The following is a 16,271-nucleotide window of genomic DNA, read 5'->3' as shown; positions in this document are numbered from 1 at the left end:
AACAAGTGGGGCTGTATATTCACTATGAAGTTCCTAGATGCAATAAAAATGCACGCCGTGGCAACCTGTTCACCAAAGTGAGGGTCAGAGCTGGGCTCAACAGCATTTACTTCCCCTCTCCAAAAAATGGGGAGGAAACAAAAAAATGAAGAAACTACCCAGTAGGTCACGAGAAGATAATGTAACGTTCTTGCTCCCACAACGTCACTGTGAAAAATCCCACCAAAATGGGCCCATTTCTCCTATGTGTGCATACGCTGCTCCGATCACAACCATCCCACTAACCGTGCGCAGCCTTTACAGACCTTTGTGAGAAGAGTCTGGTTGATCGTTCTGGTTCCTCTGGCACTTGCCCGCTTCAGAATCAGCATCCCTACAAGGGACCAAGCTCCTGTCACCAACGGCTGGCATATGTGTGCTGGTGACAGGCAGAAACTAGGTGTGGAGCCCTAAATCCTCGATGCGAAGCTTCTTAATACTAAGTGTTTAAAACACTTCATCTAGATGGGAAACTGTGCTCTCCCTGTGGCTCTCCTAACTGGGCATACTTTAGGCTTATTTAACATTGCTTCCAAACCTGGCAGCAGAGGATGGTTAGGCAGAGACACCAGGCCTGCTTGTAATCAGCGGCTCAGGACATCCTGAGCTAGACACTTTTAGACCCACAGAAATAAAAGCCCTGGACCACTGCTCTTCCTTGAGTTTGTCCAATTCCACCCTGAAAGCACTCAGACCTTCAGCCTACACAAGCTTCATGCACAGCCTCGCACCACGTCCCATCAGCAGAAGCATTGTTACCGGTCAGAGATCTTGCAGAAATGGGGCGGTGACCCCAGCGTCATTCACCCAAAGAGAGGAAGGTTTCAACAGCGATGCTCCTGTAGAAGTGTCCTGCAAAGACTCAGTAATGTCCTGAGATTTTGAAACCCTGTTTTGGGCCAGGAAGCAGGATGGAAAAGGGAAGGAAACATCCTGAATACAACCCAGACTCTCTGGGTTATGAAATATTTCAGAATATTTTAGAATAAAACACATGAGGAAAAGTCAAGCTGGGAGGAAGGCCGAGACCCCGGTATTAAAGACAGGCTGGGGGATGGTGGAAACTTTGCCCTTCCCAGGTCAGCTTCTTCTCAGAGGCTCTTGCCAGCCCCAAGACATCACACAGTAGCATCGGGTCTCTGACATGCCAGATTCACTGTTCCCGCTGAGCCACAGATTTGGGTTTGCAAATCACCACGGGCACCGTCAGCATCCAAAGAGGGTCGGGGGAGCAGCACACCCTCCCGCAGTGCTGCTCCTGTCCAAGCCCCCAGACCTCCAAAGCCAATGTGTATTCCAGGACACACATCCGAGCCGAGCCAGGATTACTGCTAAGCACCTTGGCTCTGTGCTCCAAACAGCTCAAGAGTTTTTCTTGGGACCTTCCGACAGTCGTCTCAAAAGCAGCAACCCCAAGATACCACAGCTGCATGTGTATTAGACTCGCAGATAAAAGAGAAAATGCTGAACTTCTTTGTGTAACCTTCTCCCACCGATGGTACATAAGCTCTACCTGTGAGGTCCCAAATCCAGCCACTCCAACACAAACAAACATCACCCAGCTTGATGTATGAGCTCCAAATCCCAGCTCAGTCCTGAAGTGACAGTAATTAATATTTTTCCACCTCCTCAGGCAGTAAAGCACAGGAGATGACCTGAGCATTACCCTGCCAGCTACTCCTGATGAAGCACCTCCGTCCACCACCGTGTTCTCGTCCCGTAAGAAGAAGAGAAACCAAGTAACATAAAAAATAAAGAAAAGTCATAAAATACACATTACCTTCACCCATGGGCAGAAAATCTAGCATCTGATCATCATCATCATTCGAAGACACCAAGCAGTTAACCAATAAATCACACGGCAGCAACGGTGGCGAGAGATGAAGAACTTCATGAACTTTCTATCCAGGGTCAGCATTTTGTGCCTGCGTTACCTCCCGGCGTTACCGCGGCCGGCGCAGCACCCAGGCAAGGGCCGGCCAGGCCCTGCCGGCACGCTCCGCTCTCTTCGGCGGCACGGTCGGGCTGTGTAACGCATGCAACAGATGGCGAGTCCAGGAGTGGATGCGAGCTCCACTTCAACATATCCCCATGGTAACTATCTAAAACTATTAACTTTTGCTTGCTTTGCAAGGGAAATGCTCTCGAGGCAGCCAAGCCCGGGGAGAGGGAGCAGCGTGCTGACAGCTCGCCGCAGACCCGGGCGAAGGCAGTCAAGGCAAGTGCCTGCTGTTTAACCGCGCCGAGCACCAGGGTCTGCAGCGCGCTCGCTGCAGCTCCCCGTCGGCCTCGGCACAGCGGCCGGGAGGACGTGCTCCGCATTAGCTCTCCCGACCCGGCTGGGCCTGGGGCCTCTCCGCCAGCTGGGCTGGTGCCAAGGCAGCAACTCCACTCCTCCAAATTCCAGTGCAGGAGCTGCTTCCAGCTCTGCCCGCCCAGCCTTAACGCTTTCACTGCTGCCCCTCTCCCACACCCAGCACGGCATCACCCCTCTCTCTGTTACGGAGGATCCAGAAGGGTGGAAAAGGGTGTAACGAACCCACCAGGGAACTCCAGAGGAACCCGGCATCAGCCAGAGGTATGGCCCAAACGGAGGAATGGCGCAAGGACCTTCTGACATACGGACTTTGACAGTGATACTTCTGACTGTGGGCAGGTTGCGGCAGGTTGCTGCAGGCTGCGTGTGTCCCTGCGTCCTTGTTTTTAAGGTTAGATTACTTCCCTGCCCTCCGGCAGTGATCTACTAAACATGGGCGAGCAGACTAAAGGGACGCTATTACCGCGGAGGAAGCGTGCGTATGCAGGTGCGTGGAGGGAAGGTCCTAGTGCAGGCATGGATTAAGTTTGGATTTCTCAGGACCTGGAGAACGAGCTGCAGGGAAGACTGTCCCTGCTACAGCATCTTCCAGCAGCAGTGCTTTGGATCGTGTACACAGCCACCAGCGCATAGCTGTACGCAGGGCTCCTGGGGGGTCCTGTAAACGTCTCACACTTTTTGAGGCAAATCACAGCTAAAGTTCCTGATACTGTAGCATAAACCTCAGAAAAATGCATGCATTTCTTTGAAATTTAAAACTAGTGTGTAAATAAAAGAGTTCTATATGCTTTCTTGTGTAAAGACCCAGACCTGGCAGAAAATCTCAGATTCCTGTGCCCACAACCGGCATGTATAGGCAGAAAGCCCTGATCCCGTCTGCTCAGTCCCTTTTTCCCAGCCTGCGGCCCTTTACCTGGCATAGATAGACTTCTTGGTGCATCACCTCCTGGGGGGAAGACCTCAGAGCTGGAAGCTGCCTCGCAGAGGTACCTGACAAGACCCCGGTTTGGTTTCTTTTCCCCCAGGGGCTCACAGCTCTCGATTCCACAAACCACTTCAGAAAGGAAAATAACGTCTCATGGATCCTCTTCCAACGTGTGTTTCCCTCACTACAAGGGACTGAACTTCCCTCTAGTCTGTGATCGGCTGTGAAAACCCCATTTTCCCATGGATAACAGAAGCAGACACATCTCCTCTCTGCAAGGCCTCTGCTGATGGGGGATTTCCCTCATCCCACCTCCCTGCTGAGGGCAGGTGGCCCCGGAAACTACAATCATTAACCAGCCTCTTATCTCTTTCTTCTTTCTTCTCAGTGATTTTTATCACGGTCTCGGACTTCCCTCTTCAATCCGTTTTGCCCTGAACCTTAGCAGCGGCACCTCCATTTGTGTGTGCGTCTCTCTCACTCTCTTTCTCCCCAGACATGATTTAAAGTAACTAAGCAACAATCCTCATTCTTTAGGTCGATCCCAAGTATTGATTTTCTGTACTGCTTATAATGGAGAGGGACTCTCCAAAGCAGCTTTCCAAATCCGTGCTCCACTTATGTCAGTGACCTGCGAACAGGATTGTTTCTGTCCTGTTTAAGAGCCATGAAAGCTTGAGTTGCTCACAGATTCCCCAAGGAGCAGGAAGTTTAGGAAAATGCCGGCAAAAAGTTTTTCAAAAGTACTGTACTGGTTTTGGCTGGGCTAGAGCTAACTTTCTTTAATAATAGCTTACATGGTTCTGTGTTTTGGATTTGCAACCAAAACAGTGTTGGTAACACTCCCATGTTTTAGCTGTTGCTGAACCAGGCTTGCACAGTGCCAAGGTCTTCTCTGTTTCTCGTGGTGCCTGGCCAGCACATAGGCTGGGGTGCACAAGCAGCTGGGAGGGGGCACAGCCGGGACAGCTGACCCCAACTGACCAAAGGGATATTCCATACCATATGGCGTCATGCTCAGCATGTAAAGCTGGGGGAAGAAGGAGGAAGAGAGGATGTTCAGAGTGATGGCGTTTGTCTTCCCAAGTCACCGTTATGCGTGATGGAGCCCTGCTTTCCGGTGGGAAGCCCTGCCTGCCGATGGGAAGCCCTGAATGAATGCCTGGCTTTGCCCTGCACCTACAGCTTTTGCTTTACCTACTAAACTGTCTTTATCCCAACCCACCAGTTTTCACACTTTTACCCTTCTGATTCTCTGTCCCATCCTGCTGGGAGGGTGAGCGAGCAGCTGGGGGGGCTCAGCTGCCCACTGGGGCTAACCCACAACAGCTGACCTGTATTGTATTTTACTCGTTCAATCTCTGCTTTCCTCCCAATTTACATTTCTACTTAACATTGCTACAGTGCACAGACTCGTACACTGCTTATGTGCGTCACAACTTAATCTAAACCTTGAAACTCTCAGCTTGAGAAGTATCAGCTACCTCCTGCACTGTATCTACTACAATGTCAGTTGAGTCACTACATGACTCAAACGGAAAAGCATGCAGGCCTGGCAGATGTGGATAATTCCTTCCCTACCCAACACACCTCCAGGGTCTTCTGTTGAAAAAAATCCATGTCATTAGTAACGTGCACGCAGCATATTTTGGCCTCACTTTCATGTGCTGCAATATCTGAAGACAAGGAAACACCATTCTCCTCTGTTTTGCCCTAATTCTGAAACTCTGACCCCACCATGCAACAGGAAAGTCCAAAACCTTTGCAGCAAGTTTGGGCTCAATGCCCTACGCAACCTTAATTCAGTTATTTTATGTGTATGCGCTGTGATAGATTAATATTTCTCAATCAATATTTCTCTAGGATGACTGCTTGACTCAGTAAGAATGGAAGTGCAAACAGCTCTTCTGGAAACAGTCAAAAAAAGCTAATTTCTAAAACTCTGAAATGAACCCACAAGTCATGAGTACCTCCTGAGCAAGGTAACCGCAGAAACTACCATTAACACAGTCTGCCCTTTGAGCAGAGCTCAAAGCTGCCATCCAGCACTTAGTTTAATAGGAAGTCCACCTCACTTTATATTCCAAAAAGCCTGGGATACGTGTTTAGGGTTAAAAGAGCACGTGTGTAAGAAGCATGAAAAGACATCTAAGACGCTGTACACGATGTGTGAAGAGTGGAGTGGGGATTCCTGCCCAAGAGACAACCCCGGGAGTGCCCCGTTGGCATGGGTGGGAAGCTGGAGGAAGCTTGCTGCACCCCCACAGAAACCCCCCTCCCTTTGGGACCGTCATGGGGACCTGCCTTCCCCGACTGCTGCCAAGCTGGCGTGGATAAGGACGAGCTCTGCTGCATTTCGCCTTGCTCTGCAAGCCCAGCAGAGCCGACCTCCAACCCCAGCCCGCGGGCTGACGCGGAGCAGAGAGGATCAGGACCGACCGCGTGCCTAGGCACCCCCGGAGCTACGTTTCCCCTGCGGCGCGTGTTTATTTGAACCCCCCAGCTCCAAGCTGTGCTGCATCAAGAGAGGAGCTCCAGGAGACGCCCGGGAGCCTGCAGCCATCTGGCCGCCGGCCGCGGCAGAGCTCTCCCAGCAGGCCACCGCACAGACAGCATATCCTGACAGCGATGTAATTACCAACCTGGCGTGCAGAGAGCTGTTCCTCCTCGCCGTTTGACCTCCCTTTCCTCCCTTCACAGACACACGTGCCCTCCTGAAAGCTCCCCTCGGCGTGGCTGGCCAGGCCCCAGCTCCACCAGCACCCTGCCCCGCCGCCCCAGCTAAGCAAACACCGGTGGGAGTGGGAGGCCCCGGAGCTGGAGAGGGGATGTGCCTGGGAGAAGCCCCGCACTCCTCCACTCTGGCAACCAGCAGAAGGGGCAGATTAGAGCTGAATTAAGTTACCAGCATTAAATAAACATGCCTGGCCTCTTTGAACTTCTGCTTCCCTTGCACATGAGCTCATTTCACAAGGCCTCTTTTCACTCAGCCCCAGGAAGCCATCAGTCTCGATGGAGTTAACTCTTCGCAGGGCTTCTCAGCTCCCCCAGGCATCTCACCCTGCCAGTACCCATCGGCTCAGGGCATCCGTCAGCCTGGTTTGTGAGCAGAGCCCAGTACAGCCACGGTTAGCACCAACCTCCTGCAAGCCTCCCCAGGTCTCCCTGGTTTAAGGGGAATTCCCACCAGGAAAGGGAACCTCCCCGACTCCACCGCGTGGTCCTGCAGGCTCCAGGCTGCACAGGGAAGCTTTTCTGGAGCTGAAGGAAAGGGCGATCTCTCTGCAGTGAAGCCTCCTCCAACCCTGCCAAGAGCAGCACTCTCAGGTCCTGGGACCTGCGCTCAACCTTCCTCCAAAGCAGGGCTGAGGAGTAAAGGAACAAGGGAGGAATTTAATTACAGACGAGGAAACTTCCCAGCGCTCCCTTCTTTTGATTTAATCCCACAAAGTGGAAATTGGAAAGTCTGGGGCAGGAAAAGGAGGGGGTAGCCACAGAGGAAAGTGAAATACCACAAAGACAAGGCTGATCCCGACTCCACAGCATTTTTGCATGGCTAATGCAACCTCCGCCAATCCCTGCTCTTACCCCAGGACTTCAAAAACATGGCAAAGAGAAAAGAAATCTGCCCGAGAGCAAGGGCTGCCTCTGCCTGGGAATGGGGAGATGTGGCTTTCGGGGTTCACTATTTTTGTACATGAGCAGGAACTGCAGAGTCGCTGCCGACAGAGCCGGTGCAAGAGGGACAGCCTGTCACTGCTGCCTGCCAAGGGCGGAAGCAAACGTTTCTCAAGATGGCTCCAAGTTACCCATGATGGGGCATTATTTCTGGATGCTTTGCTCGCTCACAGGTTCAGCCCCTGGCACAGGGAGGCTGGAGAGGAACGGAGCTGCCTGCACCGGGTGCCGCGGGTCAGACGGAGCTTCCCACTTCTCCTAGGAAGGCAGCTTCCACCTTGCCCCTGAAACCTTCCACCCCCAGTTTACCGCCAGGAAAGCTCCCACACAACACAAACATGTCTTTAGCCACTTGCGCAGTACCTGAGAAGCACCTTGGAGACACTGGGCAAGAGTCCCTGGCTCCAGGGCACTGCTGGAGAGGTCAGCCACTGGCTGGGAGGTCCCCAGCAGCTCTGCGGAGCCTGCAGGGTGGCAGCGGGCAGGACGCAAACAAACAGCAGGAAGCGAGGGAGAGGCTGGGAACAGCAAGGCTGAATGCAGAAATCCAAGATAAAACAGCGAGAGTGCCTTTCAGTTCCCAACCATAACAGAGATCATCTCCACCCGAGGGGAGCCCACAGCTTGCCTTGCACACAGGCCATGCGAGACGACCTCAGGCAATCCACCCCGACACCAACCTTGCAGCACGTGGGACAGAAATGGCTCACATCAAGGGACAGCAGGAAAGCACCAGCCTGATGGGTTAGCAGAAGCTGACCTTGGATTTTCAAGAGGAACAGTCTCATCAGAGAAATGCCTCTCCTAAGTAATCCTTCAGCTCCAGTAGAGAGGTTGCTCTCCTCCTTCTCGTTTCATTGACAGGCATGTGCTGGACTTGCCAGCCAGCAAATGCCGGAGGGACGTGCATGAGGACACTGACAGCTCCCATGGTCCTAAACACAACTGCAATGCTAGCAAGCTAGAGATGCATCTGAAAATCTCAACAGCCAACGCTTGGACCGTTGCAAGGCAGCAAGTTCCCCAATACCATTCCTAACCAACAATCACGGCTCAAGAACAAGGCAGGTACGACCTGATTCAGACCTGCTTTTTCCATGTTCACAGCAGAGATCACAGCATAAGGCAGAGCAAGGTAACTGTCAGAAGTACAAACAGGCGCAGTCCTGCAACCTAATAGATCTCATTATTCCCTTATTATATCCACAAATAGCCCAGTCACCCTGGGAAAAAGTCCCTACGAATGTGTGTTCCAGTGATGCAGGAAAGACTCCAAGGAAATTCCTGAAGAGGAGCATACCTCAGCAATGTCGCACAGCACCACCATCCCTGCAGAAAGCTATCATCCTGCCCATCTTTACGGATGACTGTTCCTTAGCACCTTGACGCCACTTGTTACACTGCTAATAGGTATGACCATCTGTACCTTTACCACGTGTGAAGCAGCAGTAAGAAAGACAGACAGGGCATCCAGATGTCCTTGCTGCTAGCCTCTGCCTGTTTTTGCTGCTCTTTGAGAGCTGAGTGGAGGAGGAAGACAGCTAAGCAACAACGTGGGCCTTACCTTTTGTTCCAGGGGGCTGCAGATTATCTCCAGTCAGCGAGCACCAGCCTACGGGAAAGATGTCCCGGGAATCATATCGGCACCAGTAATCGAAGGCACCTCTCCAGCCATCAAATGTTATGAGGACCTCAGAACCTCTCACCTCCCCAATGGTGGCCGGGCAGATGAAGTGAGGGTTCTTCCTGTCCACTGCCTCCAGCTTCATACCTGTCTTGAAGAAGTTTTGGGATGGAGATGGTGGTTCCTACAAGGAGAAGTTGAAAATGTGCTCAAAGAGGATATGCCAGCGCCTCCCCAGACTAGGGCTGTCCCCTCCATCAGCAAACTCACCTCCACAAGCAGATGAAGAAGGGAGCTAGTGGGCTGGATTTGAACCCCAATGAGGTGTGCACACGCTGGCCTAGCTACGCAACCACGTGCCCTTTAAGTCAAGAGGTAATGAAGTCCATTACTGACTGCTCTGCCATCACCCCGCTGCTGGACCAAATCCAGACAGTCCTATGTTAACACTGCACCCTGTGACAAGTCTGTCATGCAACACAGGCAGAAGATAAAGCTCCAAAGAAAAGAGCCTCTGTAGGATACTCTCACCTTGTTATGTCAGAGCAGGAAAACCTGAGATATGACAGTCTCTCTCCATCGTTATTCCCCCACCTTCAGCTTTGCTAGACATATGAGAGATCTGCCATCCATCCTTATCTGGGGCTTGCTCTTCCTAGTCTTTTATACTTGAGATACACTAAAGCCACACCAACCATCCCATACCACAGCACACGCCTCTAGACTGGCTTCTGTCTCTCTCTGACTTCACTAAGGGTCTGAGAATACAAACTACAAAATCATACTTGCAGTGTTGCCTCACAGCAATATTTGCACTCCTTGCAAGCTCTGGTATATTAAAAAATTTCAGAGAGGTGCTGACTTTCACACATTGCATTCCTGACTTTGAGTAGCACCTGCAGCCCAAGTGAAAAACAAGCACATCTCTCAAGCCCAAGCATTGAAGCCCAAGCCACTTTCTTAGTAGACCTCTGTCTGCATCTCAACACTGCTACGACACAGCAGCAGGGGGTATGGATCTCTCCTAGAGAAGCAGCACCGTGGCAAAGCTGGGCAATGTTCATCTCCACTGGGATCAGCAGATCTCACACGAGACGCCAGTTGTGATTTTGGTGCCCTGCAGTAACTGGGACATGCCAGAAGGATGTCTTCACAAACAGTACAGTAAACAGTACCTTGTGAAAAATCCGGACAGGAGCCATCTCTGCTCCATTCAGAGTCTTCAGAAGGAACATGGGCCAAGAGGAGGCATTCAGCCGAAAGCCTGCAGAGAAGGAAGCAGAGATGGAGACTTTAAGGCTGTGGAGGCCACTGGATCTGGCAGCACATGCCTGCTCTGATGGGAACTTTGCAGTGGGCACATGTTGTGATCCCACAGCACCCTCCTCCTCACACTGGAGAGGCAGGTTTGACCTTTTCCAGATACTCCAAACATAAAACATTATGTTGTTGAAAAGAAACATCTGGAAATAGATGTTTGACTGCAATATTCGCTTATCATAACATTGACCATACAGGGAGAGCAATTCGTGCAGCGCTAGCGCTGGCAGCTTCAGCGATCCTACTACAGGGGAGACATGAATCAGCAAATGCACACTCAGGCTATGAAATTTCTTCCTCAATGGGGAATCTCAGCTTCTGGGTGGCCTCCTCCACCTTTTCGAGTGAGCTGCAGGCAAGCTAACCTGAAGAAATAGAGAGGCTGTGACTTGCCTGGGAAACAGATTTAACCATTACAGGAAAAGATGGCAGCTTTTGGCTCGACATCTGTGAAAAAAAGTAGAGAAATAACAGGAAGGGGCTTATGGGAAGAAAAAAGCAAATTCACATGCTCTGAGTCTATGGCACTGAGTACGACTGCACAAACGACAAAAGTCTCCAGATATCACCATCTTTGCTAAATGTGCATCTTCCTGTACAGGCAATTTCTGCTGCTCAGCTGAACACGGCATTGCACTTTCTGTATTTGCGGTGTTTTGAAGGTAACCCTGGGACTGGACCTAGATGGAGAGCATCCCATGGTGATTAACATGGCAAAGTTTTGCCAGGGCCGAAATACCAGAACTCAACCAGCTCAGTACAGGCCACCCTGACAGCCCTGCAACTTTGTCAAAGCAGCTGGAAACCGAACAAGCTAGCCACAAAGCTCAGGGGATGGGAGAGCTAAGCTCCCAGAAGGGCAAAGACAACCTTTTACGTGAATTATCTATGTAAAGAAGGGGAGCAGCAGCAGATGTGTACAAACAGAAAATGCTACAAGGAGCACAGAAAATCCTCGCTGCATTTTCTGGGCCCTTGCACTCTGCAGGCAGAAAGGACAACTGCAGAACTAGCTTTTTGTTACCTATCTTTAAGCTGGATGCCAGAGAACCACTCTTGTCCGGCCCAAGGTTAAGCAGGCGATACAGATCAGAGCTGGGCACACAGACTTCTTCCAGACTACAAACCCTCTCCTCTGGCACTGTCAGATATGAGTTTTGCTCTGCAACTCTTATTGCCATCTGCTGGCAAAACCCAGACAAGGCACAGGAGGAGCCCGTCTCTGCCAGCGAGGACAGGTACCCGCGCCTCCTGGGCAGGCTGCACCGGAGCTGTGAGCTGCACCCTGGAACCAGGGTTTCAAAGAGATGTCTGCAAATGGACAGCAGCATGCATAAAAGTAACGTAAAAAATGGCAGCTTTAATGTTAATAGCTGCAGCAGGTTTTGTCTGTAGCAATTATGAAGGGAAAGGGTATAATTAGACTTCCATACACACAGCTTCGTGTGGTGTGATGTGCCAAAACATGCACCTGCTGATGTTTCTTCCTTCTTCAGAAAGGTCAGTCCCAAGTGTCCCATTACAATTTAGACTGTACTTCCACCAAAGCTCACAAATGGTGCTCCAGGAAAAAACATGAATAAAAATATTCTTAACTCAAGGTATCCTATTGAAGGTTTCTTGCATCACTACAGATCGGCTTGATGTTATTTGGGGATGTGCTAATTGAGAGAGAGATTTATGAAGACACTTCGAAAATAATGGGCAGCAGAATGCAAAAGCAGGTTAATCTTGCTGCTTAATCAGGAAAGAACCAGCAAATCAGCTCATCATTCAGCCAGTGTCAAAAAAAAAAAAAGAGATGTGTGTTTAACTGAAGACAAGACTGGAAGACTGCCCAGGTTATTTATAAAGCTGTAGCCAAGCAAAATTAAATAAATAAACAGATGAAATATCGTAAGCGTCCCTTCACATGAGACAGGGCTTAAATCACTGGGAACCTTTTCAGACATTATGTTTCCCCATCAGATGGTCTCCAGCTAACCTGCTATTGCCCCAAAGACACTTGGGCACAAATACACTTAGACAGCACGAATGAAAATTTAAACGCTTTTGAAATCACAGTGTCGGGATTAGCAGTGATACAGCAGATGCCTCAGCCCTAATTGCTCTCTTGGTTATTTTCTACATCAAGATTTACAGATCCCTAGCAAAGCCAGATACCAGTACTGTGCTCAGCTCGAAGCGGGAGAGCAGGGGAAAGCACTGACGGATAGCAGCCGTTTCACGTCAAGCACACCTTTGAGATGACAGCGCTTGCAGGCAGGATCAGAAGCCTAAAGCAACGGGCAATGGCCACAGATCAAGGCACTGCTAGAGCTATGTGCCAGCGCTGCCCGTGTGACTGTGTGGTGTCTCCCAGAAAAAAAGAATCTCAATTCGTTCTGTCCTTGTACAGGCAATCACCCAGGAAAGGCCATCACAGCTGCTCTGCCTTCAATGCCACCACCCACAATCCTGGGTCACCAGGACTTTGGGGTGTCCCTCATTCGCTTGTGTCTCCTCTGGGAAACGGAGTGGCTCTGGCATTCTTTCATATAAATGGGTGGAAAATGTGTTTTTCCTTTGAGGTACACAGGCAGAATTTCAGAAGGCATGAGCGCATGGTCAGCACGTGCTAATCCTGAGCTTGAGCTGCAAAGAGTGCAAGCAGCTCACCCAGGTGCAAAGAGCTCTTACGCTCTAAAGCATGCCCCCTATCCATGCCACGATGTGGAAGTACAGACCTGGTGTGGGACACATCTGTTTAACAGCCAAGCTAACAGGGCTGGTCTACATCACAGTGGTAGGCAGGGGCAGCCCATGCGTCTCTGTCGCAAGCACAGGGTTTTCCCCACAGATCATACAGGCGCTTGCTGGACAGTTGAACTTCAGCTCACCCAGTGGAGGCTGCAGCATCCCTCCGTTCTTCTCACAGTTTCCTATGGGCTGGATTTCAGCAGAGTCCACCAGCCGCCAGAAGTCATTCTTGTTATCGCTGCCATCGAGGCGCAGGCGGAGGCGTGCGCCTGTCAGACCCACCACCGTGGCAATACAAGTGGAGGTGGTGTTCCTGGGGTCCTGGGCTTCTAGTTTCATACTAATCTTGAATTCATTTGCAGGTGGAGTGTATGACTGCAAAAAAAAGAACAGGGACCCAATTACAGACGGGATTTCCAATGTATGCACCACCTCAGTGATAAAGCTTAAGCCCTAACACACCAAAACTGATTCTACCGAAGACTGACAGCATCCTCCAAGCACAGCATGGGAGCAGACAAGAGCAGCAAAGAAAGTTTGGTGAGCCCCGGCAGATCTGTGACCCAGACCACTGTCTTTCGGTACTGCATCATCTAGACAACTAGACCTACCCTCTTCTCTTAGCCCTCTTCTCAGGAGAATCACCCACCAAAACCCAAGACCCAAACAGATACTCCTCTGTGCTGCTGCCCCTCTGTCTGGACCCAGGGGTGTCATGCCAATTCACTCCTGTATCCCCTGTACTCAACATTATCACCTCTGTGCTCAACTACCCAATGCCTGGGGGGTGCTATTCAATCCAAAAAGACCTGGTGAATTCTGAAGAAAATCTCCTTGCTGCGCAGATCCACCAAAACCTGGATCATAGCCTACTCAGAACATTTTCTCCAAGACCCTGTGCTCAGCAGAGAGAAAAAACATTCTTGTGTTCCCATTCATGCACATCTCGGAGTTAAGTCTTCTGCACTGCTCTAACGTTTGCAGTGCCTGAACATATCTTTCTTATCTTTGCTTCAGCAAACTTAGTTTTCTATTAAGTCTCCGATATCCTTAAGCATCTTCCTTGCCAAAAAAGGGGCCTATTCCAGGCACAGAACTCCTGGGTCACCAATGGCCTTTCTTGTTTTCATTTACCCTCTTACCTGCTTGAAGCAATGGGCAGGAGCTGGGATGGCACATGTCTCTTTCAGGTATTTCTCCCAGGTGAAGTGACCTAAGAACAGAAAAGAAAAGGATTCAAATAGGAATTGATGAGCAAAAATCTCAGAAAAAGAAATGGCTGGACTCCTAACGCTGGCAGTTCTCCACTTCTCACAGAGGAGGTGCTCACAGGCAACATGTTTTCATCAAGATCCTCTGATGTTTGTGACCACAGAAGATTTACAACTGCAGCTGACAGGCAGAACAAAGCATGGTGCTGCCTACGGCATCTTACTGCCTCTGCACTGCCGAGGAGAGTCTGCAAAAAGTGAGGATAGCAACGTACAACTTAATATAAAATACCCAGCACAGATGGGAATGCGTGGAGTCTTTCAGACAACTGCCCCTTAAAATCATTCATTAAACGCATTGCTCAGTATGGGGATTAAGAACAGTCACTGCCGGCTAGAAGCATCCCAAATCAATAGAAAACTTTGCACTGTGCTGACTTTACAGTTCCCCCGGACCAGCATGCACACAGTCTGCCCTGCAAGCCAGCAGCTTGCAGCAGGTATCAGCCTGTCCCCAGCAATTAGTGGACAGGTCAGCAATTAATTTCCTGAAGCGGACACGGAGTCCATAGCTTGGGCAGGATGGAAGCAGGGATCCTCGAAAAGGGGATTTACTGAACAGAGCGGCTCATATCCAACACCAAAGCCCCTTCCACTGAGTGCTGTTGCTGGGGGAAGCACATTTTATCCTTGCCTACACTTTTCCCATGTACAGCAGGAAGGGTAAAAGCAATATGCCATCCAGGGAAACCTGTTATTAAATGAGGAATTAAAAGCTCCCGTGATCTGAGCAAATCATGACTTTTGCCATTTAAACTGAGCAGCTGGGAAAGGATCCTTCCAGCATGACATTAGCTTGTATTCATCTGAATGGCTCCCGGGAGACCGCTGTTTTCAAGTCATTTCAAGAGCATTGGTGGCAGCACAATTAAAGAGTCAGCTACCGCTTCCCCTATTCACGTCAAGTTTTTAATCAGTCTATTTTCAAAACAAAAGCTACATTAAGAGCCATTTTAGCTACTGCAGTGCACACCACACCTCTAAAAATTCAGGCATTAAGGTCAGAACACATTACTTTAGTTCTGCCTCTCGTGCACAGAGAAACCTTAAGGGCTCGATAATCTACTAGCTTCAAATAAATAAAAGAAATGCTGCTTTCTTGCCACCTCCCATGCAGATGACTAGCACACTGTTAAATACTGTGGAAATGAACAGAAAAAAATACAGTTTCGCTGCCACACTAGCTGAATTTACAGATTCTGACAGCAGCTCTCCATTCCTCAGAGTACACGCTTCCATCCATTCGCACGTATTTTTTCAGCCAACGGTCTCACACCGAGGTGAACGAAGAAATTCAGTGGTTCGCTGCAATGATGCTCTCACTAAAACAAAATTCTTTTGCTTTAATTGAAGATACGATTTTACACTCGGTTACGTCAATGAAACTCTTTGTATGAATGATGTGTAATAAATACCCAGCCAAAGCAAACGCAGGCATGGAAATGCCTTGCTGCATCCCACCCCTTAACTCCGATCTGGGCTGATCTGGGCTCATCCCAGACTGGGGTGGCCCTTCAGAGGCCCTTGTCCATGGAGCACAGGGGATGCCCGCGGTGACAGCACCGGGGCGAGGAGTGTGAGCCTCAGCCCCAGGGCCTGAGCAAGCATCTTGAAAAGGATCAGCTGCGCTTGACAATTTTATTTTAAAAAAGAAACCTACCCTCCCCTCAGCTGGTTTCAATCCCTCGCTATTAAAACTAGTCATGGTTTTAATCCTTCCACTTTTCACTCACTCCAAACCAAGCGAGGCTGTTCTGCTCCCTGCAGCAGCTCATGCCGCAGTCGAGATCGACGCCGCACAATCCCAGCAGGAGCAGTAAATTTCTGAGACAGCTGCGTGCCTCTAAAAATAGTGTTTGGACATGGAACTTATTTGAGATTAATTCTAGAGCCTGTTGGGACCCAACCACCATATGAAGACACACACACAACACTAGAACTGCAGCTACTTACGACTCACGGTTCTGGTGACTTATTTTGCAAAGAAAAGCAGGAGCAGCAGAAAGACTTCTCTAAACTCTAAGAAAAGACAGAGCCGATACAGCAGAGTTAAGCCCTCCTTCCTTCTCTGTTCACTATCAGCCATTTCTTTACATAAAGGTGCATGACAAGCACAATTAAGGACTGCGCTTCTTTTTCAGGATTACTCTCAAACCAGGACAGAAACTGCATACTGAAATTGGAGGCTGCCACCGTTGCCTTAGTGCGAGAGGAAGCCCTGCACAGAATGCAGGGAATGGTTTTAAATGAATTCAGTAATAGTATTTAGCTCACGATACAATGTTTTTCAAGCAGGAATTTCAAAGTACACTTAAACTTAACCAAATACGATCAGCTTCAGCCTAAAAACTGCAGGAA

At 49.8% G+C, this 16,271-nt stretch overlaps 1 protein-coding gene across 37 annotated transcripts in view; it reads right to left on the bottom strand.

The window, feature by feature from the left end:
• The window catches only part of SCMH1 (Scm polycomb group protein homolog 1), a 73,901-nt gene that overhangs the window by 31,058 nt on the left and 26,572 nt on the right, over positions 1-16,271 (bottom strand). For 34 of the 37 annotated variants that reach the window (XR_012677255.1, XM_075173759.1, XM_075173760.1 and 31 more), the window contains 4 exons: positions 13,785-13,855; positions 12,783-13,017; positions 9,759-9,847; positions 8,524-8,767 (listed from right to left, as the gene is read on the bottom strand). Coding sequence is in view for 36 of the 37 variants with exons in the window: in XM_075173728.1 (XP_075029829.1) it covers positions 8,524-8,767; positions 9,759-9,847; positions 12,783-13,017; positions 13,785-13,855 (639 nt within the window). In the remaining variant the exon portion in view is untranslated. Of the gene's footprint in view, positions 1-8,523; positions 8,768-8,853; positions 8,945-9,758; positions 9,848-12,629; positions 12,661-12,782; positions 13,018-13,784; positions 13,856-16,271 lie in introns of those variants that run through there. The other 3 variants (XM_075173764.1, XM_075173765.1, XM_075173766.1) reach the window with 3 other exon arrangements.

This window comes from Calonectris borealis, chromosome 25 (genome assembly GCF_964195595.1).
Source record: "Calonectris borealis chromosome 25, bCalBor7.hap1.2, whole genome shotgun sequence".
In the NCBI taxonomy this organism is placed as follows: Eukaryota; Metazoa; Chordata; class Aves; order Procellariiformes; family Procellariidae; genus Calonectris; species Calonectris borealis.
This window is presented reverse-complemented; position numbering and strand designations above follow the sequence as displayed.